The 25,654-nt window shown below is 48.8% G+C and overlaps 1 protein-coding gene across 4 annotated transcripts in view; it reads right to left on the reverse strand.

Annotated features, from left to right (window-relative positions):
* USP35 (ubiquitin specific peptidase 35) overlaps positions 1–25,654 on the reverse strand; it is an 84,488-nt gene that overhangs the window by 18,229 nt on the left and 40,605 nt on the right. For all 4 annotated transcript variants that reach the window (XM_045020959.1, XM_045020952.1, XM_045020968.1 and 1 more), the window contains exons 2-6: positions 17,529–18,225; positions 11,672–11,807; positions 6,989–7,118; positions 2,065–2,166; positions 467–625 (exon numbers count right to left, since the gene is read on the reverse strand). In XM_045020959.1, coding sequence (XP_044876894.1) covers positions 467–625; positions 2,065–2,166; positions 6,989–7,118; positions 11,672–11,807; positions 17,529–18,225 — 1,224 coding nt within the window. The remainder of the gene's footprint in view (positions 1–466; positions 626–2,064; positions 2,167–6,988; positions 7,119–11,671; positions 11,808–17,528; positions 18,226–25,654) is intronic.

A 25,654-nucleotide genomic window follows, 5' to 3' on the forward strand; every position in this document is an offset into this window, starting at 1 on the left:
GAGATTTTTGTCAAAATCCATTTTACTTCCTGTGATGTAATAAAGAATCGCTAACAGGTACCAGTAGAACTTCTTGGCAAAGCTTCCGTGGGAAATTCAGGTCACTGGAAACTCATAGGGGGCAGTATTGACTCCCCACTATGACTTGCTTAAGCATCGTATAACTTACTCTATTTTATTTGGATTAGAGAGGTGGCTGGAAGCAACACTTGTGATCAGGACCCCACAGTGCTAGGCACTGCACAGACACATATTAAGAGATGGTCCCTCCCCCCAAGACAGGGCCATGCTGCCCAAATAAGAACCAGATTCAGAATCTGAAGCATCCCCTTTCCCCCAGAGTGAGGAGAGCTCAGAAACGTTTCAGGCCCATCTCTAATGATGAGAAAGTTGCTCTGTACTGAACAGCAAACTAAAGCTAGTTTACATGCGGTTCAGAGGACTCGACTAGAACTGCATGACTTACTTTGATTGCTTCCATGACCGGCTCATAGAGATCTGGAAATCCTGAAAACCGGAAGAACATAGAGTGGATCAGCTCGGCCAGCTGTTCCAGGCAGCTTGTTGCGGAGTTGGAGTCTTCCTTGTTCAGAGAGGCCACCAGTTTGGGAATGTGGGGAAGAAGCTAAAAATAGCAAAAGTTAAGTCATTGACATAAGTCTCAGACTAGTTATGCATCTACACCACACACCGCACACTGGATTAAGGTATCTGTGTGAAATTCACCCCTTCCAGAGGGCCGGCACACAAGGCCTGTGCACCACTTAAATCCCACCTTGAATCTATTGAAGTTAACAGCAAAGCCCCCGGTCTTCAGTGGTGCAGGATCAGGATCTTAAACCTTATTTTGAGGGCTTAATCGGGCCTTAAGTGTGTTACCTAGGCCCTGTGTTAGGCTTTTGCACAAGGGTGAATTTCACCCCCTCTCTTAGTCTGTGCTGTCTGTCCATACACACACTTACTAAGGAATGGAATGTTGCCTGTTGGAATGGAGCACTAAGGATCTTAACCTTAAACTATGAGCTACATCTATTGCTAATTGAGCGTATGTTGAGTAATCTGATTTGTACCATTTTATTGCAATCTCTATAAACTACACTACAGTTGTTATAGCCAGATGGGTGGGAAGAGATGTCCAAATAGCCAAACTGATTATTTTGTTTTAAATCCACTCTTTATAGAGGAAATTAAAGCAAAAAAGCAGCTCTTAGTTTACAAACTCCAAACCCAAAAGACCTGTACACAAGTGCCCCCTGCTGGGTCCGTAGCAGTATGGAACTAATATATTCTTCCCAAATGTGCTACATCCTGGTTTAAAAATTCCCATGGAAATTCATGCAACATTTCTCACTAATTTGTTCCCTGTGATTTCACCTCATCTGTCCTGAATGACTATTTTTGAATGAAATTATCTCTAACACTGCCTCTGACTTGTAAAACAGTTGCATGCTTCTTTCATTTCAAGCATGAATCTTCTTTTGCTAATCTGTGGGGATTTCATTCATTGAGAAAAATGGGAAATTTTGTTGGGGAGGGAAACAAACACCTTTTTGCGATCAATATTTTCCTAAGCTCCTGAATGAACATTCCTCAGACCTCATCAAAGACATACATGCCAATATAAACAGATAGGAGGCAAACCTGTCTGGCTTCCTATGTTTGCTAAGCAAAAGAAGGGAGGAGTTGTCAGGGAGAAGGTAGGAACCGGCTTCCCAGTCTTCATCCCTGGTCTCCTGCTGTAGCATGTTTGCTTGGTCCCTTCCAAACAACTCCTTAGGCTCAGAGCACCCCGTATACACCAGCTCTGGTTCCCCTAGTGCCACCATCAATCTGCTGTAGAGATGGATGCAAAAGGTTCTGAGGAGCAGCTGAGGAAGGGCTGGGTTCAGATTTGTGGCAGGCCATGAAAATAACCTTGAGAACCTCTGGCCATGGAAGATGATTCTCTAGCGTCTTTGCATCCAGGCTCTTTTTCAGCTACCTTAGCTATTACATTCATCGTACTGAACTGAGGTATGATATGCTCCGTATGACACACTTGTTTAAGTCGGGATTTAGCCTTACCAAGTGGAATGCTTCATGCGAGTGCTGGAAACTCAGCAGCATGTACAGCAGAACGGACAGCGCTCCCTCCCTCACAATAGGGTACAGCAACTTGGAAAAGACCTATGGAGGGAAAAGCACAGAAATGCTTTTAGGCATTAAACATGGTGGCCTCGGGTCTTATTAAGATTGGTAGAGACACCTCTGCATGACTCAGGAAACTCTCTGATCTGCTGTTATAAGCCAGGTAGGGTGAGGCCCGGTTGGTGCACGGATGGGGAGAGTACCATGGAATACAGCTTCAGACTGTACAGGGTCTAAGAACAGCAGAGGTAGAGGGATGTTCTGGAGCCGCAGGCCAGGAAGATTAAGGATAATTCTAGTTTTGGGATGATGGAAGACCACAGTTGAGGCTGAGAGACAATCCCTGCCCTGAAGAGTTTACATTCTAAACAGACACGACATGTACCCGCTGTCCCAGCACTGCAAGCCTAATCCCAGCTAATCCCGGTGTGGAGGAGAATTGGGGGAGGAGGACTGAAGGCTTGGAGAGCGACCCCGCCCTGCACTCACCCTGCAGCGACAGCTCCTGTCTTACAGAGCCAGGCCTGGTCTCTCTGCAACCTGGTGCACGATGGGATCGCAGAGCCACTCAGGTTTGGCCTGGCCAACCCTCCAAACTGACAGGAGGGAGGCAGGGCCAAATTTGAGTGAGTGATATTGCGACCAGATGCCAACTTCTGGCTGGGCCAAACCTGTGTGATGCTGCGACCCTGAGCACCAGGCAACAGTGTCTGAAGAGGAGAGTGGGGCTCAGCCCCATGGGACAGAAGCCATCGCTGTCCAAACCCCACCTTCCACCCCACAGCCTCCCCTGTGTACACAACAAGAACTGTACGTTTGCCTAGGCCACTGCCCCGTGATGGGTTAATCCAGCTCTGGGTATGGCCACCTTCCTGCAACCCAATCGTGGGTCAGGACCCACTGTGTGGGAAATATTGTTATAGGGAGTCTGTGGCAGAGCCATGAACACAACCCAGATGCCAGGAGCTGCAGAAGTCAATACTGGGGGAGTGATGAAAACAGAGACAAGGCCCAGGAGGGAGATGGGAGAGTTTTAAATCAAGACAGCCGTCCTGACGTGGAGACCTCTCTGCATGGAGACGGTGAGCGGCAGCAGCTGGAGAGCCGAGCGCCGGGGAGACCGTGAGAGGAGACGAAGGCACAAACGGTGACTGCAGCACAGGTGGAATAAAAGGGATCTCATTAATGTCCCACCCAGCTCAGCTCCCTGGGCATGGTAATTAAAAGCTGCTCCCAGAGGAAACAGCTTCTGTTCCCTGCACTCTCCAGATTCCTACTTCTGGGGCAGCAATTCTTGAAGTCAAGTTCAAGTGTATTTATAGCAGAAGCAGCAGCCTTCGCCAGCACACCCGGCTTAGTCCCAAGTGCTGCGATTCCAGGTGCGTCGGCTGACGGCGGCTGGGTGAGATGAGACGGAGGCTGCTCTCTCCCCACTTGGCCTGGAGGGACTCACTCAGCTCAGCGGCAGCAAAGCAAGGAGCACAGAGCAGCAGGGAGAGGTCGGTCTCTTTATCCTCCTCTCCACGAGACAGATACTGAATCCCACATCCCCACACTTCAGCAACCCCAGAGGCCAGTGTGTGCCTGGGCTTCCTTTTCCTGGCTGCCCTGCCAGCCCAGAAGCGGTGACTGCTGCTGAGCCAACACATTCCAGGGCACCCTGTCTCTCTCCAGTACCAGACAGGGAAGGGCTCACTTGGCAGCCAGGTGAAGCGGGGAAGGAAGGAAGGAGCATGCACCGGCACTGGGCATGGCAGGGAGGGACACCCTGCAATGCTGAAGATCACGGAGAGGAGAGAGGTACAGAGCAAGAGAAAGGGAAGGTCTGGGTGGCGGGGCTTCCTGTCATCAGGACCTAGACTGAGTGGGAAGGGATGCTCCTGAGACAAGAAGCCCCATCCCCTGTTTCTGGGATTGCCATGTGGGCGGCTGCACAACAATAGATTTGATGGACAAGTGAGGGCAGGGGCACAGAAAGATCTCCAAAAGGTTTTCGTGCTGTGGTGAGGAGTCCCTCGCAAAAAGAGAACGTAATGAGCCTGTGGTTACAGCACATGCGTGAGAGTGAGCAGATCCACCTTCTATTCCTGGCTCTGCCATGGACTCGAAGCTTGAACTCTGGCAAGTCATCGGCCCTCTCTGGGCCAGGAGTTTCCCTCTCTGTAAGGGGAGGATAACAGCTTCCCAGCTCACAGGAGCATTTGGAGGCTCACCACTCAACAAGGTGCTGGCACTGCTACTCGGGATGCCAAACATAACTGTGTCACATGTGCATTGCCCTGCCCCCAGTAGCCAGTTGTGGGCACCCGCTGTGTCTCTCCACCTGCCACAACCATGAGCTCTTTGGGGCAGAGACTCTCTGTTGCACATGTGTAGTGTGCCACGCCCAGTCCCTCATCAGGGCTACCACAATGCCAAGATATGAGTTGAGCTCCTCATATGGGAGGCACTAAACAAGTGCAAAGCGATGTTACATTTTCTAAATTAATCCTCACTTTCTTTGCCATGATGTTTCAAATGTCTTCAGCCCCTCAGACAAATCACTGGAGCTTGCACGTTGAAAGCAGAGGGCTAGTAACCATATCCTCCTCTTTCAAGATCGGCATCTCACAAGATAACGGGCAAAAAATGCCAACACTCCCGAAGCGGATCTATAACCCATTGCTTCCACAATCCCAGCAGCTAAATACATCACAAGCCAATTTTAAATGGCTGTCAGGTCAGTTTCTAATGGATTAACATCGGAAGGAAAGAAGAACAAAAGCAGCACCAGGAGAAATAATATGCCCCTGCCATTCTGTTTGGTTCATTCAAGAGGTACTTGCAGTTAACAGTAACACTTTACACTTTAATAGTGCCTTCCATGGCTGATTCTCCAAGGTAGGTAAGTATTGTCCTTGTGACGTTGCACTCCATATGTTTATGGAAATATGCTTCTGAGTATGAATATAATGTAACTGGAGTATGCTTTATGCAAAAGGTCTCTTGTAAGGTATCATTACAAAGCTTATAATCTACTCAGTGTGTTCATCCTATTTGTATCTACGTATCATTCTTGTATCTAAAACTAGAAATATGAAGTATTACTCTGAGGTCCTATTGTAATTATGCAAAGTGGGGGCCATTAACGGTGGCTTGGAATCTTGATGGCTCCCATTAACTAGGACAATTGGTTGTGAATGGCTCTGTTTACTTGCAAAACTTCCTGGGTACATGCTGGCCAGCCTTGGAAGACTGGAGACTAGGGGTAGGGTGACCAGATGTCCTGATTTTATTGGGACAGTCCCGATTTTGGGGTCTTTTTCTTATATAGACTCCTATTATCCCCTACCCCCTGTCCCGATTTTTCACACTTGCTGTCTGGTCACCCTAACTAGGGGTCTCACAGGACATGTGACCATATCACATGATACTGGAATCCATCTTAAACCTGGTGCTTTTCCATTTAGAAGGAGGGGTGGGGACCCAGAATGAAACAAAGGATTCCCGCCTTGTGCCAAAGCCATAAAAGGGGGTGGAACAGAACAAAGGAGTCCCAGTCATGTGGAATCTCCTGCTTTCCACCTAAGATGCCTGCTGGAACTAGCAAGGTCAGGGGAAAGGACTGGGCCCAGACTAGGAAGGAGTCTAATCTGTGAAAGAAGCTTATTGGAACATCTCTGAGGGTGAGATTTGCTTGTACTCAGTTTCTTAATGTGTTAGGCTTAGACTTGCATGTACTGTTTTATTTTGCTTGGTAACTTACTTTGTTCTGTCTGTTATTACTTGAAACCACTTAAATCCTACTTTTTATACTTAATAAAATCACTTTTGTTTATTAATAAACCCAGAGTAAGTGATTAATACCTGGGGGAGCAAACAGTTGCGCATATCTCTCTATCAGTGTTATGGGGAGCGGACAATTTATGAGTTTACCCTGTATAAGCTTTAAACAGAGTAAAATGGATTTATTTTGGGTTTGGATCCCATTGGGAGCTGGGTGCTGAAGACAGGAGTACTCACTAAGCGGTTTTCAGTTAAGTCAGCAGCTTTGGGGATGTGGTTCAGACCTTGGGTCTGTGTTGTAGCAGGTTAGCGTATTTGGCTCAACAAGACAGAGTTCTGAAGTCCCAAGCTGGCAGGGAAAACGGGCTTAGAAGTAGTCTCAGCGCATCAGGTGACAGTCCCAAGGGGGTCTCTGTGACCAAGCTCATCACAGTCCCCCATCGTACAAATGGGGAGACTGAGGCAGAGAGATGCAGGGGTAATATTTTCTAAAGTGGCCATTGATTTTGGGTACCCAACTTGAGACACCCAGGGCCTCATTTTCATACTGCGCTGAGCATTCACCACAACAGTTAAAGTCAATGGAAGCTACAGATGCTTGGCACTTCTGAAAATCAGGTCCTAAGTGTCTCAAGTTGGGCCCTCCAACAATGAGGGATTCAAAATCCACCGTCATTTTAGAGGTGGCTGTAATTGACTTGTCTGAGGAAACACGTTGAGCCAATGAGAATCAGGCAACGAACTCCTGACTCCCAGTGTCCTGCTCTAGCAACTAGGCAGCTCTGCCTCCCACTTCTATATATCCATTGCATGTGGGGGCAAGAACTGCTAGCTAGAAAGCCATACAAGGCAGATTCCAGTCTACCAGTTCTGTAGATAGTAAGGTAAGGTGGTTACAAACTCCAGTGGGTACAAGCCACTAGCACAGCTCCAGTGCACCGAATATCCAATTCTACGGTGACCCCGTTAGTCACCTGGTTGCAGCACTAATGTCAATATACGTCTCAGTCAAATTTGATCAAAAGGCAGGACAGAGATGCTCCAGTTCTAAGGGGGAAGGACGGACTCCACAGCCATGTCTGAAGGGCCCACTGACCTTTTCAATTTTCAAAAGAGTGACTTCAATCAAGATGCTGAACTTTTTCACTGCAGCCAAACCCTTCAGTAGAGCGATGATCCATTTGTCAATGTTCTTCCCTAGGGGCCAAGAGACCCAGTCAATCATCCTACAATGGAAAACAAATATGTGGAATAATGACTTAACATATGCATTATAAAATCCATGATGTCCCGGACAACCCCGTCACCTCCAACATCCTATCCAGGAGCTTGGGACAAACCAAAAAGAAACTGCCCCCAAATAAACCATCCCATGTTTTACACTAAACCCAGTGACTGCTGGATTAGGATTTTAGTAATTCAGTCAGCACGACATAGCCATTAAGAAGGCCTGATCCAAAACCTATTAAAGTGGATGGGGAGTCTTTCCACTGGTGATTGCATAGAATCATAGAACCACAGAGTTAGAAGGGACTGCCAGGGTCATCTAGTCTAACCCCCTGCCAAGATGCAGGATTTGTTGTGTTTAAACCATCCAGACAGATGGCTTCAGCCTCTAGTGAAGGAGCTTCCACAACCTCCTTAGGCATCTGTTCCAATGTCCTACTGTTCTTACCGTTAGGAAGTTTTTCCTGAGCTGGGTTTCAATGGATTTAGGATCAGCTTACAGTTAGGCTTGGCAGAATTTCAATATTTTTATTATAATGTCAACAGATAATATCAATGTTTATCTTGAAGCATTTTTTTCTATTTTTATCTAATTAATTTTGTATAGTTGCAGGAAATTATGTGGGGGCTCAGACTAATTATTTAATGACAGTATCTGTTGAGATTCAAAAAGTTAAAGATTTACAATTGTTAGTGTTAAAACATCAATGGTCAATATCACATGTCAAAGTATACAGTGTAAATATCCTTAAATCAAACTCTAATAGTTTCTCAGGCAGCATTTTTCTTGCTTTGCCTATTTGTAAATTTAGATTATTATCAAAGGAAATATTATATCATCATTTGTGTGTGTTTGTGAAACCATCTCGGGTTCAATGAGCTTTCATCCAATCACAATCTGCATAGGTTCCTGGCAGGTGATGGGGAGTCCAGGTTTCCAGGTTTCACAGCTCTGGGGCAGGCCCACCATGGCAGAGTTACCTGCCTTCCTGCCGTGGAGCTGAGGAGCGCAGAAGCCCCAGCTTTAACTGGGCTCTGTCCCCATATTCACAACCTGGAGCCAAAAAAACAACAACCCTGAGAGACCTCACTTGAGCAGCGGTGGAAGGGAGCAGAATCACGCACAGTTCAGGCAGCTGCTGCAGGTTCTGGGAACACATTTTGTTTCAGAAACACCACGTCTGTGGTTCTGAAATGGAATTTTTTGAAATTTCCCGTGAACCAGAAATTCTAAGTTTCAGCCAGCTCTACACAGAACTCCACCTAGCACTTAGACAGTGCTTTTCAGCAGTAGACCTCAAAGCACTTTACCGAGGAGATCAGTATCATGATCCTCATTTTACAGATGGAATAAATATAACGCCACTGAAAGGTAGCCACACAAATACTTATGTGGACAGAGATAGAAACGATCCACTGAACTGCATTGTATAACCAGAGGAGCAAAAGTCCTTAGAGGTACTGAAGATCCAAGGACAATTTTTGTCCTTGGCCAAAATATTCCATTCCTCACTCCCAAGGGCGGCTCCAGGCACCAGCACACCAAGCGCGTGCCTCGGGTGGCAAGCCACGGGGGGTGCTCTGCTGGTCGCCGCGAGGGCGGCAGGCAGGCTGCCTTCGGCGGCTTGCCTGCGGAGGGTCTGCTGGTCCCGCGGCTTCGGTGGACCTCCCGCAGGCGTGCCGCCGAACCCACGGGACTGGGGACCTCCTGCAGGCAAGCCGCCGAAGGCAGCCTGCCTGCCGTGCTTGGGGCGGCAAAATACCTAGAGCCACCCCTGTTCACTCCCCCCATAGCTGTTGTACTGTGTGCTGATTATCCCCTAGCTAGAACCTTCCCACCCCAAAGGTGGCTGCCTTCACTCATGACTGAAAGATTTTTTCTATGTATGTGGTTTCTAAAGCATTCTGAGACGAAAGGGGCTGTATACACATGTAAACTATTACTATATTTGCTATGTGTTGAGGTAGCTGGTTCCATGCACAAAAATAAAACCCCTTTAAGTGACTTTCAAAGTAATTCCACTTCGAAGAACGAATGATGTTAATGTAGCTCTCTGGAGCACCATCAGTTTATAAACAGTCCACCAAAACTTCCGCCTGGCTCCTAAGTGAGCCTAATTACATTTCCCAAGCTCTGCTTAATGTTTCGGTAGCAATGAGTAATCATTCACTGTAACAGAGGATTTTACAGGAAAGAGGCAATTGATTTTGCGACGGCTATTTTTGGAATCCGGAGCTCTTAGTGGAATTATCGATTAGAGTCCACAGCGGCATCTGGGATTAGCGCCCCATGAAAAGAAAGAAAAGACCATGTGGGTTGGAAACAGCACTGAAATACAGACGCGCTTTGACTCGGCTCACTTTAGACTTTATGAAAACAAACCCCACCCTGCAAGTCAAAGAGAATTTTGTGCTGGTGAAAGGGATGTATATGCAGAAGCCTCTTATTTATCCACAGTCCAGGTATAATGGCTATGCCAGTGAACAGTGCTAGCTCCCCACGTGTAGCCTGGGATGTGATGGACGCACCCAGCACTAAGACTGGTAGGGAAGGGGTTAATGCTCTGCATAGGGAGCCAGGGAGAAGACCAGCTTCACTTGAGGGAATCTGCTCAGCCTGCCCTTTATGGAGGAGTGTTTGTACTTGGGCTCATGAGAGCACACACTTAACCTGGAGGACAAGGTGGACGTGGGTATCAAAGGAAAGCAGGAAGTGGCCTCTGTGAGGAGCCCCCAGGATAAACACTCTCCTAGGCCAAGGAACCTGGGAGAGGGAGGAGTTTTGGGACTTGGACACAGGCCTGCAGAGGAGGCTGGTGACCCCAGAGAGGAGACTCTATCCCAAGCCTGACCTTGAAGGACCACCTCTGGAATGCCAGATGTTCATTCAGCCCTGTTCTCTAGCTCCTCTGGTCACTTAGGAGCTGGCTCTTTAAACCCTCATTCTTCCTGAGTAGCCCTGCTCCCTGGTTAATGGGTTCTAAAGCGATTAGGGATGAAAGCCTCCGCAGCTCATTCACTCCTTGTCATCTCCACTGAGTCTGCTAACAAGGGGGATACCTCTTGTGTGACTCCAAGATCTGCACCGAGACCACCACCAGACGGCAGCCAAGCACCATTAGATGGCCGCTAATTTCCCATTTTCACCAAGTTAGGGCACATTTGAACCACTGTCCTGCAGGAGAAAAAGGTCCTCTGGCTTTTTACTCATCCAGCCCCACTTCATTCCACTACTGGAGCAACCAAAAGAGATAGCTCTGCCATTCTAGGATAAAAGATGTACTTGGCTGTGCATGCAGTGGCTAAACCCTACCATGTAATCTGCAAACTAGAGGTTAAAACCATGTCCAGGCAACATACAGGGAAGTTCTCCCCTTTGTTATTTTGAACCTTGGCTGCTGTAAGCCTTAGCTACATACAGACTTTGGTTGAAGGGAGCCTGGAATCTATTTCAGGAATAAACACAGCTAGGAAGATTGATTTTGTTCCCCCCCACCCTTGTGCAACTGCAACTGCTATTTAGCCAACCGTCCCGGATATAGGCAGATACCATAAATGCTAATGCAAAGCTGGGACACTGGGTGAACACTGGACATCAATTAGAGAGAGAATCTGACAGACCAGACAAGCACCCTTGCATGCAGGCCAGGATCGGCAGGGGCTCAACTGCAGGCAGGAAATGGCAGACAGTACAACTTTGGTTTCCCTTTATAACCTCTCTCAAGCTAGGTGGTTCTCATGCATCCATCGGGGTGGGATCTGGGTGCTACACAGTATCTGTGCTATGTCACCAACCGATTACTAAACAGCCCACCACCTTCTGTAGCTCCTCCATGCTCCAGGCTTTCCAAGCACGTGGAGCTCCCCATTCTATAGCTGTGACTTTCACAGGAGCTAAGGTAGAAGGGAGCTGCTGCTCCGGAAGCCAGTCAGTTGTGCCTGACTAGCCACCAACACCAGCACCTGTGCTGCCCAGACCCCCATAGGGAAAACAGCAGCTCTGAGTTCAGGCTGAAGCCGTTTTCACAGCCAGGGTGCAAGCCACGGATACATCACCCAGTTAAATAAAGATCCAGTGAAAAAGCACCAGCAGTTGCACTCACCTTGGGCAAGATTTTCAGAAGTGCCTAGTGATTTTGGGTGCCTCCACTTCAGGTGCCCAACCTGAGACACCTTAAAGGGACTTGATATTCAGAGGGCAGGTTCTCAGCACTTTCTGAAAATCAGGCCCTTTTAAGGTGTCTCAAGTGGGGAACCTAGAAATCACAAGTCCCTGTTGAAAATCCTGGTCCTTATTTCCAGAGTCCTGCATGCTTGGAGGGTAGTGAGGAGGGATAGCAAAATTCTCCTGTCCCCCCCACCCCTCAAACCTCCACACTAGGGCTGTACAGGATACCAGCAAATAGTATTCTTCTCCTAAGCCTGAGCCCTGGGATGAAATTGCTAGGAAGGATTGAATGTAGCTATTGGGCAGGTCTTTCTCTGGCCTGAGGATGCACAGTAAGAATCCTTCCAGGACGTTCAGCCACCAGTACCGCCTCACATCTCCTACCTACTGATCGCAGTCATCATCTGCACATCCGTTATGCTGTCGTCATTGGTTAGGTTTCTTATGACACCATCCATGAGCTCTAGTGGAACGTACTGGACCACGCTGGCCAAGGCATTTGATGGAGCTTCCTGCTCCTCTGTAAGACATTAGTAAGAACAGACAACATGAAAGTTGGAAGTCGCTGGGAAATCCGGTTTACATTATTCTGTCTCTACTGCAAAGGTCGAATCCTTTCTAGCTACACAAAGGGCCGGCTCATCAGCTAGTGTAAATCAGCATAGCTCCATCGACTCAACACTGATCTGTTCTGGGATGGCGGTTCCTATGTTCTTAACGGCACACAAGGCATGCGGCCGTGGCAGACACCCTGGGTGTTTTGTGAGGCACACAGCTGAAAGAGGGGCAGGGATCACATGCAAATGAATGCTAGCCCCTGGAGTGTGCTATTGCTTTTCTAACAGCTGGCCAATTGGTCCTGACCCCTAGATCCCTATGCAAGCAAATTCCCTCTCTATGTTATACTACTCGTTCTCTACAACCTCCAATGGGACATGTGACACTCTGCACCTCGTATTTACCATGATGATATGATTATGATGCATCTTGTACAAGATATGCCATGTGAGGTGTCTATGGAAAAGTTACAGTTTGCTGAATATGATTATCCTATTTGTATAAAATGTATCATTTCTGTATCTGGAGTTACGAATATTAACTATGTATTTGTATTTCAAATGTGCTTGCACCTAGGTAACACTCATAAAGCTTTACATACAGTCTGCGAGCACACTGTGAATGGCCTATTCAAGTTGCATGGCCCATCAACAAAGACAATGGGCCATGGGGAAAGCTTATCTTTATCTGATGAACTGTCCTGGGGACACTTCAGTCACCCCGTGAACAATGGCTGCCACAACGCATCAGGAGCACGCAAGGGCTTGTGACCAGATCACATGACACTGAACTCCATTTTCGTACCTGTATTTTTCCACAAACTGGGCTGGGAACTTGGCTTGGAACAAAGGGGTTCCCACCAAATGGAAGAAACTATAAAAGAGGGAAGTGACATCACCATGGGGCCTCATGCTCCAGACCAGAGAACACCTGAAAACACTTGTGGAACAAAGACTGAACTGGGGAAGGGGGATCCCAGGCAGGGAAGAAGGAAGCCTGCCTGTGCATGGAAGCTTGATGGCCTGTTTATACTATCTAACAAGATAAGACACTGCTTGATTCAAATCCTATCTAGTGTATAAGACTTAGATTGCAATTTTATTTCTCAGGTAACCATTTTTGATCTGTTTGCTATCACTTATAAGCACGTGAAATCTATCTTTCTGTGGTTAATAAATCTATTTTATATTTTTTACCCAAAACAGTGTGGTTTGCCTGAAGTGCAGGGAAAACCTCAGCCCAGTTAAAGGCTTGTGCATGGTCCTCTTCATAGAATATCAGGGTTGGAAGGGACCTCGGGAGGTCATCTAGACCAATCCCCAACTAAATCATCCCAGCCAGGGCTTTGTCAAGCCTGACCTTAAAAACCTCTAAGGAAGGAGATTCCATCACCTCCCTAGGTAACCCATTCCAGTACTTCACCACCCTCCCAGTGAAAAAGTTTTCCTAATATCCAACCTAAACCTCCCTCACTGCAACTTGAGACCATTATTCCTTGTTCTGTCATCAGGTACCACTGAGAACAGTCTAGATCCATCCGCTTTGGAACCCCCTTTCAGGTAGTTGAAAGCAGCTATCAAATCCCCCCTCATTCTTCTCTTCTGCAGACTAAACAACCCCAGTTCCCTCAGCCTCTCCTCATAAGTCATGTGCTCCAGACCCCTAATCATTTTTGTTGCCCTCTGCTGGACTCTTTCCAATTTTTCTATATCCTTCTTGCAGTGTGGGGCCCAAAACTGGACACAGTACTCCAGATGAGGCCTCACCAATGCCGTTAGCCTTCTTGGCAACAAGGGCTCACTGTTGACTCATATCCAGCTTCTCATCCACTGTAACCCCTAGGTGCTTTTCTGCAGAACTGCTTCCTAGCCATTCGGACCCTAGTCTGTAACAGTGAATGGGATTCTTCCGTCCTAAGTGCAGGACTCTGCACTTGTCCTTGTTGAACCTCATCAGGTTTCTTTTGGCCCAGTCCTCTAATTTGTCTAGGTCCCTCTGTATCCTATCCCTACCCTCCAGCGTATCTACCAGTCCTCTCAGTTTAGTGTCATCTGCAAACTTGCTGAGAGTGCAGTCCATGCCATCCTCCAGATCATTAATGAAGATATTGAACAAAACCAGCCCCAGGACTGACCCTTGGAGCACTCCACATGAAACCAGCTGCCAACTAGACATGGAGCCATTGATCACTACCCATTGAGCCCGACGATCTAGCCAGCTTTCTATCCACCTTACAGTCCAATCATCCAGCCCATACTTCTTTAACTTGCTGGCAAGAGTACTGTGGGAGACTATATCAAAAGCTTTGCTAAAGTCAAGGAATAACACATCCACTGCTTTCCCCTCATCCACAGACCCAGTTATCTCCTCATAGAAGGCAATTAGGTTAGTCAGGCATGACTTGCCCTTGGTAAATCCATGCTGACTGTTCCTGATCACTTTCCCCTCCTCTAAGTGCTTCAGAATTGATTCCTTGAGGACCTGCTCCATGATTTTTCCAGGGACTGAGGTGAGGCTGACTGGCCTGTAGTTCCCCGGATCCTTCTTCTTCCCTTTTTTAAAAGATGGGCACTACATTAGCCTTTTTCCAGTCATCCGGGACCTCCCCCGTTCGCCATGAGTTTTCAAAGATAATGGCCAATGGCTCTGCAATCACATCTGCCAACTTCTTTAGCACCCTTGGATGCAGCGCATCCGGCCCCATGGACTAGTGCTCATCCAGTTTTTCTAAATAGTCCCGAACCACTTCTTTCTCCACAGAGGGCTGGGCACCTTCTCCCCATACTGTGCTGCCCAGTGCAGCAATCTGGGAGCTGATCTTGTTTGTGAAGACAGAGGCAAAAAAATCATTGAATACATTAGCTTTTTCCACATCCTCTGTCACTAGGTTGCCTCCCTCATTCAGTAAGGGGCCCACACTTTCCTTGACTTTCTTCTTGTTGCTAAAACACCTGAAGAAACCCTTCTTGTTACTCTTATCATCTCTTGCTAGCTGCAACTCCAAGTGTGATTTGGCCTTCCTGATTTCACTCCTGCATGCCTGAGCAATATTTTTATACTCCTCCCTGGTCATTTGTCCAATCTTCCACTTCTTGTAAGCTTCTTTTTTGTGTTTAAGTTCAGCAAGGATTTCACAATTAAGCCAAGCTGGTCGCCTGCCATATTTACTATTCTTCCTACACATCGGGATGGTTTTTTTCCTGCAACCTCAATACGGATTCTTTAAAATGCAGCCAGCCAGTGGTGAGCTGGAGCCGGTTCGCACCGGTTCGCGCGAACCCGTTGTTAAATTTAGAAGCGGTTTTAGAACCGCTTGTTAACTAGCTTCCCTGCGAGGGAAGCTTTGATGGGCTCTGCCTGGGAAGCCTGTAATTCCTCCTCCCGGCCGCCGGGGGGCACTGCGCTGCGCTGCGAGAGCCATGTGAGCTGCCTCCTGGCCCTGTTGCTGCTCCTGCTCTTTGGACCTCTGGCCCTGGGGCTCCGGCTGCTGCCTGGTGAGTCCCCGGCTGCGTCCTGCTGCTCCCAGCCCCTCCCCCCCCCCGTGTGAGTGTCTGCGCCCCTCCCCCGCCCAGAGCCCCCTGCCTGCACCTCCCCCAGCCAGCCCCCTGCCCCCAGCCAGCCCCCTGCCCCCAGCCACCCACAGCCACCCACAGCCAGCCCCCTGCCTGCAGCCGCCTCCAGCCAGCCCCTGCCCACAGCCACCCCCTGTCCCACCCTCTGCCCGCAGCCAGCCCTCTGCCTGCAGCCCCAGCCACAGCCACCCCCTGCCTGCAGCCAGCCTCTGCCCACAGCCGCCCGCAGCCACCCCCTGCCCACAGCCACCCGCAGCCCGCCCGTCTGTATCACCTGCCCACAGCCACCCCGTGTCACTCCCTGCCTCCAGCTAGCCCTGCCCCACGCCCCTATCTGCAGCCAGCCCCACATCCACTGGTGCCCTGCAGTTCCCAGGGCAGTAACCCTGCACACCTGCTTTAATGAGGGGGGGGCAGGGAGCAGCTGGGACCCACACATGTGCACACCCTAGAGTGACCAGACAGCAAGTGTGAAAAATCGGGACGGGGGTGAGGGGTAATAGGAGCCTATATAAGAAAAAGACCCAAAAATTGAGACTGTCCCTGATCACCACCCACACATGTGAAACGGAACTCATTTCTAGTTCAGCCCCATCTTTTTAAAAAAGAATTTAGGTAGGGTTAAAATACATCTGTATTTTCCGGGACATGTCAGGCTTTTCGGTTCTTAATCACCTCCTGGGAAAATATGGACGTATGGTAACCCTATTGGTACAAAAAATACATGCTGTCGCACATCCCTTAAATCAGAACTTTTTATAGGGAACCCGTTGTTAAATCAGAACTTTTTATAGGGAACCCGTTGTTAAGATTTTGGCAGCTCATCACTGCAGCCAGCTCTCCTGGACTCCTTTCCCCATCATGTTATTTTTTCAGGGGATCCTGCCTGTCAACTCTCTGAGGGAGTCGAAGTCTGCTTTTCTGAAGTCCAGGGTCTGGACTTCCTTGTGTCAGGATCCTGAACTCGACCATCTCATGGTCACTGCCTCTCAGGTTCCCATCCACTTTTGCTTCCCCTACTAACTCTGTTTGTGAGCAGCAGGTCAAGAAGAGCTCAGCCCAGCACTTGCACCAGGAAATTGTCCCCTACACTTTCCATCAAGGGAGGGCTGGACTGAGTAATAAATTCATACTGGTCAGGCTTTTGACCAGGACAGGATGGTGCAGCTTTGGGTCTTAGGCTGGGGAGCTGGGGATATTTTGAATGGAGTCTCTCTGTTGTTGGTTCATGCAGTGGCTGGCACAGCATTCATGAACACAGCTGGATGTGACCCCTGCCTGTGAATGTTTGTGTGAGGGCAAGCGTGGAGGGCTTTGTAGCTTGTCACAACGTCACAATGTGAGAGGGCTCAGCAGTACCCCAGTTCCAGGTTGCACCCCAGGGTGGCTCGTCACAGGATGACCCTGGATATTTACAGTCTGGGGCATGCTCCAAGGCACAAGGCCAAGGGTGAGGTTCCAAAGCAACCAGGGCAGAGAGGTGTCCAGCTCGCACTGGAGTTTGTGGGAGTGGAGAATGGGCATTTACTGCCCACAGGGAATCAGGAGCCCAACTATGGGAATCTTTCCACTGGCTTTGCCTGTAGTTGCGTTGGGCACTATATCACTGTTTTACACCAGTACCCTGGTCAAATTTCAGCTTGTGTAATTAAAATTCTGCCTAAGTTTCCTCTGCAATCTCAACTGGATAATATATGCATCACTTCCTGGCCTGAACGATTGGGTAGGGTTGCTGTGGACTTACTGTTGCATGTCAGTAGCAGATGATGCCATTTCTATTTTATAGCCTATACAGCTGTGTATCTGTTATATTAAGTTCCTGAAATGCTAGATCTTTTAGGACAATGTAAAATGTAAGATAGGGGTCGGTAACCTGTGACACGCGGCCCATCAGGGTAATCCGCTGGCGGGCTGCGAGACATTTTGTTTATGTTGACTGTCCACAGGCAACCCATCCCCCCCCCCACACACACACAGCTCCCAGTGGCCGCGGTTCACCATTCCTGGCCAATGGGAGCTACAAGAAGCATACTGAGGGTTGCCAGCCTCTGACGTAAGACATTCTATTTCATTATTAGCACACGGCTGAAAACACACTGGACTGTTTTTACCTGTTGAAGAAATGATAGAAAAAACCTCCTTCAAGGACGGCAGAATGGAGGAAGTCTGAGCTCTCCAGATCTTCTGCAACAGTCCGCTCACTTTGTTCACATGGTCTAGAAACTCCATGATGTCATCTTCTCCTTCTGAGATGCACTGGAACTGCCCAATGCACCGTATCAGCTGCTGGCAAAACAAAATCTGGTGTTTGCCTGTGGGAACACATTGAGGATGCTGCGATAAGAGCTTACTGATCTTAGCACACTGCTTGGGCCCAGGCCGCTCGCAGACTTTGCGGAGCACTTCAATCCTCAGCAGGCTGAAAATGTCACTAGCCGACGGGCTCTCCAAGACAAACTGAAGACCCAGGTGGATATAATCTAATACATAAGGGCTCCTTTTCCCCGCAGGCCCGTAACCTTCCTGGAGGAGACTCAGGAGGAATCGGACGTTGAAGAATTCCTCAAACTCCTCCGGGTGGTAGTGGCCGTAAACTTCCAAAACTTCTTTGCCGATCTCTCTCTTAAACTTGGTGTCACCCATGAGATAGAGCTTGGTGGAGAGTTCTAGCATGGACCAGCACTGCTCGCTGTCCATGGGCTGCTTTATTGCCTCGATGACGCGTCTCACTAGCCCTTGTTTCACGTTGTTGGGGTAGGAAGACATCATCACAGCTTCTAGTATCTTGTCCATTTCCGCTTTCAGACTCTGAAACAATGTGAAACAGCAGCACGTTAGTCCAGTTTTACTTTACCACCCAAAGCTACTGAGCACCCATGGCTCCCGCTGGCTTCAGCAGGGACGCGGTTGGGTGCTCAGCACTTCTGAAAATCCAGCCACTTTTATTTAGGCGCCTAATTCTTGATTTCAGGGCAGCGTTGTCAGATTGTAAAATTTTAGCCTGTGTGCCCTCCCCGGCTCCCACTCCTCACCCTCCCATGTTACATAATATTACATTGAGAGAGTCCTATTAGAGGAGGAAACACCTTGATTGGTCCCTCTCCTAATATGCAGGGTGACAATCAAGCAATCAAGACACATCTCAGAGCTGATTCTGAGATATGGGGATGATCCTCAGATTAGACAGGGCCAAATTGTATCACTAGAGCAGGGCCATAAAGCCGGCTTAATCAGTTCCCTGGGGATTCCTCTGGCAGAGTGTAAAACTGGCTCTCCCCTAAACCCTCCCCTGCTCCTGGTGTAAGGGGGTGTGGCTTGGGGGAAGGGGAGTGGTCGGACCATCACGGCACTTCAGCAGTCCCTGGGTGCTGTAACAGCCCCTTTGGGCTGTGGACAGTCAGCTGCAACTAAGAGCAGCCTTGAGGTGTTTCTTACCAGGAGCCAAGTTGGCCCCAAGATCAGGCAGCTGCAAAAGTGACCTGGGTCCTGCAGCAACCACAGCTCGGACAGATCCAAAAATTGGAAAGCTCTGCAAAGCTACCCTGCTGTAATCTACATGACTATGGACATCTACTTCCTGGACAACACTGACGATTTTGTGTCATTTCTACCCCCTAGAGGAGCCCGGCTCTGGTCACTGTGCTGAAGTGTCTTTACTGCGGCTAAAGATACCTGTCGGTCTTTTTGTATGTGTCAGATGATTAAATTGCCAGATCTGTATTTTAAAGAGCAGCCTGGGATGACACAGGTGAAAACACTCCCAATTTTGGAGACGCCCTTATACTCTTTTTTGAGTTCACGCAGCCTCCCAGTCCCCGCAATTGGAGGCCATTTTCTATTCATGTCTGCAGACCTACTGTTCCAGATCATCATTGCAACCAACTCCCCTGCACAGCTTGCAGTGACTCACTCCCCATTTCCAGCTGTCAGCCTAGGAAAATCTCAGCACAAGACTGAGCGAGGGCCTGTTAGCTGCAGATCTGTCGCACGTGATTCTGCACCTGGGCTCGGACTCTGCGATCTCATTTCCTCCCATTTGTTTTGTTAGGAGTAATACCATAACAAATCCATGGCTACTTGTTGTCTCTGTGCCAGGCACTACGGTCACTCGGAACGTCACAGCAGGGAAAGAACCCAGATCTCCCTGCTCCGGAAGTATGGGCCTCTACCACCTGAACTAAGAGGAATCTTCTTTAGCTCTTTGCAGTACAGGGTCCGTGAGACACTGACAAACAGTTCCAATGGTAGCCAGTCCTGGGGCTCTGGTAGAGGCTGATGCACTGGGATGACTAGGGTTGTCAACTTTCTAATCGCACAAAATCGAACACCCTTGCCCTGCCCCTGCCCCTTCTCTGAAGCCCCGCCCCTTCTCCAAAGCCCCACCCCTGCTCACTCCATCCCCCCTCCCTCTGTCACTCACTCTCCCCCACCCTCACTCACTCGCTCACTCATTTTTACCAGGCTGGGGCAGGGGGTTGGGGGGCAGGGGGTGTGAGGGCGCCAGCTGGGGGTGTGGGCTCTGGGGTGGGGCTAGAAATGAGGGGTTCAGGGTGCAAGAGGGGGATCCAGGCTGGGGCAGGGGTGCAGGAGGGGGTGCAGGCTCTGGGAGGGAGTTTGGGTGCAGGAGGGGGTTTAGGGCTGGGGTAGCGGTGCAGGGAGATGTGGGGTGCAGACTCTGGGAGGGAGTTTAGGTGCGAGAGGGGGCTCAGGGCTGGGGCAGTGGATTGGGAGGGGGCAGGCTCCGGAAGGCAGTTTGGGTGTGGGAGGGGGCTCAGGGCTGGGACAAGGGTTCGGGGGGTGGGTGTGGGGTGCAGGCTGTGGGAGGGGGCTCCATGCTGGGGCAGGGGGTTGGCACGCAGGAGGAGATGAGGGGTGTGGGCTCAGGGTGGTGCTTATCTCAGGGGGCTCCCCGGAAGCGGCAACATGTCTCTTGGCTCCTAGGCATAGGGGTGGCCAGGCGACTCTGCGAGGTGTGCACTGCTTCCGTGCACAGGCACCACCCCCTAGCGCCCATTGGCTGTGGTTCCCAGCCAATGGGAGCTGTGGAGCCGGTGCACAGGGCAGGGGCAGCACGTAGAGCCCCCTTGTCCGCCCCTGTGCCTAGGAGCTGCAGGGACATGTCGCTGCCTCTGGGAGCTGCCCAAAGCCAGGTAGGGAGCCTGCCAGCCCCACCAACTGGACTTTTAATGGTCTGATCAGCTATGCTGACCAGAGCTGCCAGGGTCCCTTTTCATCGATAACCGGACACCTGGAAACCCTAGGTATGACCCTCAGAAGAAATAGCAGGACTATAGGGGGCTCTGGTGATATATTAATAGCCAGCTGCACCTCATAAAAGGGCATCGGTCTGGTGTGGAAAGTCCTGAATTGGGGCTGCAGGAGAACGTGCTCCAAGGGGAACCAGTACTCTATACCTGAGTAGGGGAAAGCCCAGAAAGGGGCTGGGAACAGGGTGCAGAGGGTGGGTTGAACTTAGAGAAGCCCTGGAAGGGCTTTTTGGACTTTTGCTATTCTGGAAAGGGTTAAGTTTGACCAGAGGACTAAGCCATGGGACCATCTCAACCTGTGTGGGGAGGGATGAGGGAAAACAGAGACAGGGAGTGCCTGCAGCACCATAGTTGGCCAGCAGGGGGTGCTACAGGGCAGGTGTGCTCTATGACAGGGGGCTATATATATACTGTATATACCAGGGGTAGGCAACCTATGGCACGGGTGCAGAAGGCGGCACGTGAGCTGATTTTCAGTGGCACTCACACTGCCCGGGTCCTGGCCACCGGTCCGGTGGGGTCTGTTGCATTTTAATTTAATTTTAAATGAAGCTTCTGAAACATTTTAAAAACCTTATTTACTTTACATACAATAGTTTAGTTCTATATTATAGACTTATAGAAAGAGACCTTCTAAAAACGTTAACATGTATTATTGGCACGTGAAACCCTAAATCAGAGTGAATAAATGAAGACTCGGCACACCACTTCCGAAAGGTTGCCGACCCCTGGTATATAGATATATGGCTGCAGCCTGGTGCCTGGATAGAGAGGATTTCAGTCTCCTGGACTGTCAGGGCAGCACCTGCCACGAACAAACTTACTTAGAAACACCCCCCACCCCAATAATTTACCATTCCCCTCCCCCCCGAACAAGGTGTCTGAGGTTTTTGAGTTCAGCTTTGTTTAGGTTTAGCTTCTTTGGCTTCTTCTCTCTCTACCTTCAATGTTTAGAGCCCTCTCTAGCCCTCGCTGGATTTACTCCCGCTGAGGTACAGCAGCCTATGACGGGATTCTGCCCAGCTCGTGTGGGTTCTCTGTTTCCCATAGTGCTGCCAGCCAGCCCAGCCTTTACTGGAAGAGAAGAATGCAAATCCTGGCTGCTCATCCAGGACACGCTGCGTTTTTGTGTTATACAGTCAAAGTGATAGGGGAGACAGAGCGAGAGATGGAGACTGCCGAGTCAGGTGGAGTTTGCCATTTGTCACTGCCTGAACTCACCATATATGGGGTTAGAAGGGAGACCTGCTGAAAGAACAAGGATTTCACTGGAACAGTTCAGAACATTCAAGTCAGATTTGTAGCCAGGCACTGGATGAAAACACTGAGCAGGAAAACCCATGAAAAATATTATTTAATCAAACAGATAGAAATAATTGTGTCTTTTAAGACAAATCTATTACAGTGCCTTGCTGCTACCTGTACAAACACAGTAAGAGCCAGTCGCCAACCTGCAGAGATAAGTCTAGACAGACAAGAAAGACACTGGGTGGGAGAAAGGTAGAATTATCCTCATTTCACAAATGAGGAACTGAGGCGCAGGGTAGATCAACTGACTTGCCCAAGGTCACAAAGCAAATCTGTAGCAGAGCTGGGAACAGAATCTAGATTGTTTGCAGCCCAGCCCACCCCTAACTGGAAGATCACCCTCCTTTCAACTTTTACCCAGCACTGCAGATCTACATGACTAGATTACGCAGCCGAGTTAAACCATTTTCTACTGGTCAAAGCACAGGTCTGGTTGTGAGGTGTGGAGGAGCCTGTTTCTGGTGCAGCCACAGCCTTCCTGTGTGACCCTGAGGAAGACACCTAACCTCTCTGTGCCTCAATTTCCCCATTTGTAAAATGGGGATAATAATACCTACCTACCTCACAGGGCTATTGCAAGACTTAATTCATTAATGTTTGCAAAGCATTTAAGCTCCTAAAATGAATGATGCTATAACAGTGCAAAATGTTAGTGGGAATGGCATAGAAATATACCAGAGAACAAAGGTTCTCAAGAGAGGGGTCACGGCGAATTTTCTCAGAGGGTACGGTGAGCCTTTGAGTGAGTGGTGTTGCAACCTGGCACAGATATTTGCAGTGTCCTTCTCACTATTGGTTGGGGCGGGAGGGAAAGAGAGGGGTCCTCCAAGTTAAAAAAAATCCTAAAGTGGGGTGTGATTCTAACAAGGTTGAGCGCCTCTGCCATAGAAGACAGCACTGCAATGGCAGGGTTAGATGACATAATAGGTCTTTTCCAGCTCTAACTTTTATATATTGTACAGAGAAGGTGTCAGACTGTTTGACCCAAGTGATCTTTTCTGGCTATATTTTAGAATCAGATTAGAACTATGGCTTTCTTCTGAGCTACCCGTTTTTTTTGGTAGAGTTTTTCCAGTCAGACCATTATGATCCCCTAGTCTGACCTGCTGAATAACACAGTCCAGAGAATTCCACTCAATAATTCCTGCATCAGCCTATATCTTGTGGTCGAGCTAGAGAACGTTTTCTCCTAAGAATAGAGCGACTGTTTACTAGTGGAAAAATTCCAAGCCAAATCACAAAGACACACACATACAAAACCCTGTCTCCAGAATTCTTAACCAGCAAACTAACAACTAAACCATTCCACTTATCCAAATTATTACCTACCCCCATGACTGCACACACACCAGGAAACATCTCCATGCTCATTCTGTTCCCTTCTGCAGGAAGTTGGCTGTGCTTTGCTCTGTGAAATCATACAAGGCGGTCCCAGCACGTACATGACTGCATCATTCCCAAATGTGCTTGGCCCTACAATGTGGCCACTGAGCCGTGATCCTGGCCTTTCTGTTTTGTGCTAGTTGCTTTTTATTGTCCTCCGCAAATACACTGGATTTTTTCCCCCAGTGCACCAGTCCTGCTCTGACACTAAGTCCACACTGTAAACAAGAGACAGTTAGCTGTTGCTCCTAGTTTAAATGCCTTCAGTGACTGAATCACATCCATGGATCAAGCCTGCATTCGGTTTGTAGGACAGGGTAGCAGGAGAAAATAGGAAACCCACAAGTGATGGTGTTTCAGCAGAAAGTATTACAATGAGAGGAAGGGATGTAGAGACAAAGGACTGGCTCCGATGACAGAACTGACCATCTTGTGGTAATATAGACTAAAAGCAGGGAGGAATGAGCATCCTGCTGCTAAAACAGCCTATTTTAATTACACCATCCTTCCTGTCCCCTGTTTGTTTCAACCACCTGGAGCATTTCAGGAGTGTGCTCCAGGGCAAACCGAGTTTACACACGTCTCAGCTGGGGAACATGGAGTTTAATTAAGGTTAGTTTACTCACTTTTGTTTATCGTTATCACCACTGGAGCATTTACTGTATATTTTTACGGAGCCCAGCACAATGGGGCCCCAAATGGGTTGAAACCTCTATTGCAATATAAATTCTTATAAGAAATGAAGACAGCAACACTTGTCGTTAAGGTCGTCCAACACTTTCCATTCTAAGTCCCTGTTTTCAGTTGCTTATAAAACTTTGCTAAACTTTAACCATCTGGGCTGAAATTTTCCATGCCAGGAGTCTGCCTCACACTGAACAGTTCTGGAAATTTTCAGCTAAAACAGTTCTGCCATTCCTCAGAACAAGCTTAGTGAGAAATACTGTAAGGAGCTTCCCTCCCCCCGCTGTGTGGTTGGAGAGATTGGCTGGTGGGAGCAGAGGATCGGGGGAAGGGAGTAATGGATTGAAACAAAGTGTTCCTGTGGCAGGTGATGCTGCCTTTGGCCAGCTCTAGAGGAAGCTCTGGATGCATTAAAGTTTGTTTGATTTCTCACTCACTGGAACCTGTGACCGCCAAAATAGTGGGCTACACCAGAGGCTCCCAATTAGGTGCTTTCTGCCTCAATTTGTTGGCAAGGGGAGCTGGGAGATTTACTGGACACAGTTTGGAATCACAAGCTGAATTGCTGGGCGAGGGAAGAGAAGAGAGGGTATTTGGCCTCGGGGGCTGCTCTGTCAATACTTGCTAGGGTTGCCAATAGTTCCTTATTACAAGGGATGACCCTTTATTTTTTCCTCTCTGTATAACAAAGTTAGGAACTGCTGAGTGCGACAAAAAGCAGCAAGAAAGACCCCTGGCAAATGTAGGTGAGTACTGCTTATTATCATTAAGGATAATATTGGAAGGAGAGGTGGGGCGGGCGGGGGTGCTAAGAAAACAGGGCTCAGAGGGAGCCAGGAAAACCCTAAAAATGCCCTTAAATAGTTTATATCTATGCGTGTATTACACCCAAAAAAGCCTGTGTTAAAAGTCCATCCAGACAGCAATGTCAAGCATTCAAAAGTTAGGAAATGCCAAAATTAAGGCTGCTTGTGCTACCTTAATTCGCCCCCCTCATGCATCTACTTTATGATAGACTTTAATTACATGATCAGGCACTATTTGTCCCACAGAACCCCTGCTCCATTCAGTGCACAGAATGGACTTGCTCTGGGGGAAAATCAGGGTTAGGTAGTGAAGGAGGCTGTTGTCTGCAAGGCCTCTGCCTCATTTGTTGCAGAATCTGGAAGGTGCGCAGTGCAGTGAATGAGCGACAGGGCCTGCAGGAACAGAAAGGGATGATCTCATGATTAAGGCAGTTGAATGTTGCCCTGAAGAACTGAATTATCTCCCTGCCTCTGCCACTGAGCACCTGTGTAATTTTGGGCAAGTCGCTTACACCAAACTTTTCCCAGGTGGTCACTAATAGTCTGTTCCTCATTTTCTGGGTGCCCAGTTTGAGACCCTGGGTCTGATCTGTAGAAGCGTTGAACCCTCACGTCTGCAACTGAAGTCAGTGGGAGCCATGCTTTGCACTCATAAAGGGCTGTATAATGCAATGTACTCAATGCCCCATGTGTACAGTGGGAATAACACTATACCAGGGGTTCTCAAACTGGGGGTCAGGACCCCTCAGGGGGTCACGAGGTTATTACATGGGGGGGTCACGAGCTGTC

The sequence above is a fragment of the Mauremys mutica genome, chromosome 1, assembly GCF_020497125.1.
Source record: "Mauremys mutica isolate MM-2020 ecotype Southern chromosome 1, ASM2049712v1, whole genome shotgun sequence".
In the NCBI taxonomy this organism is placed as follows: domain Eukaryota; kingdom Metazoa; phylum Chordata; order Testudines; family Geoemydidae; genus Mauremys; species Mauremys mutica.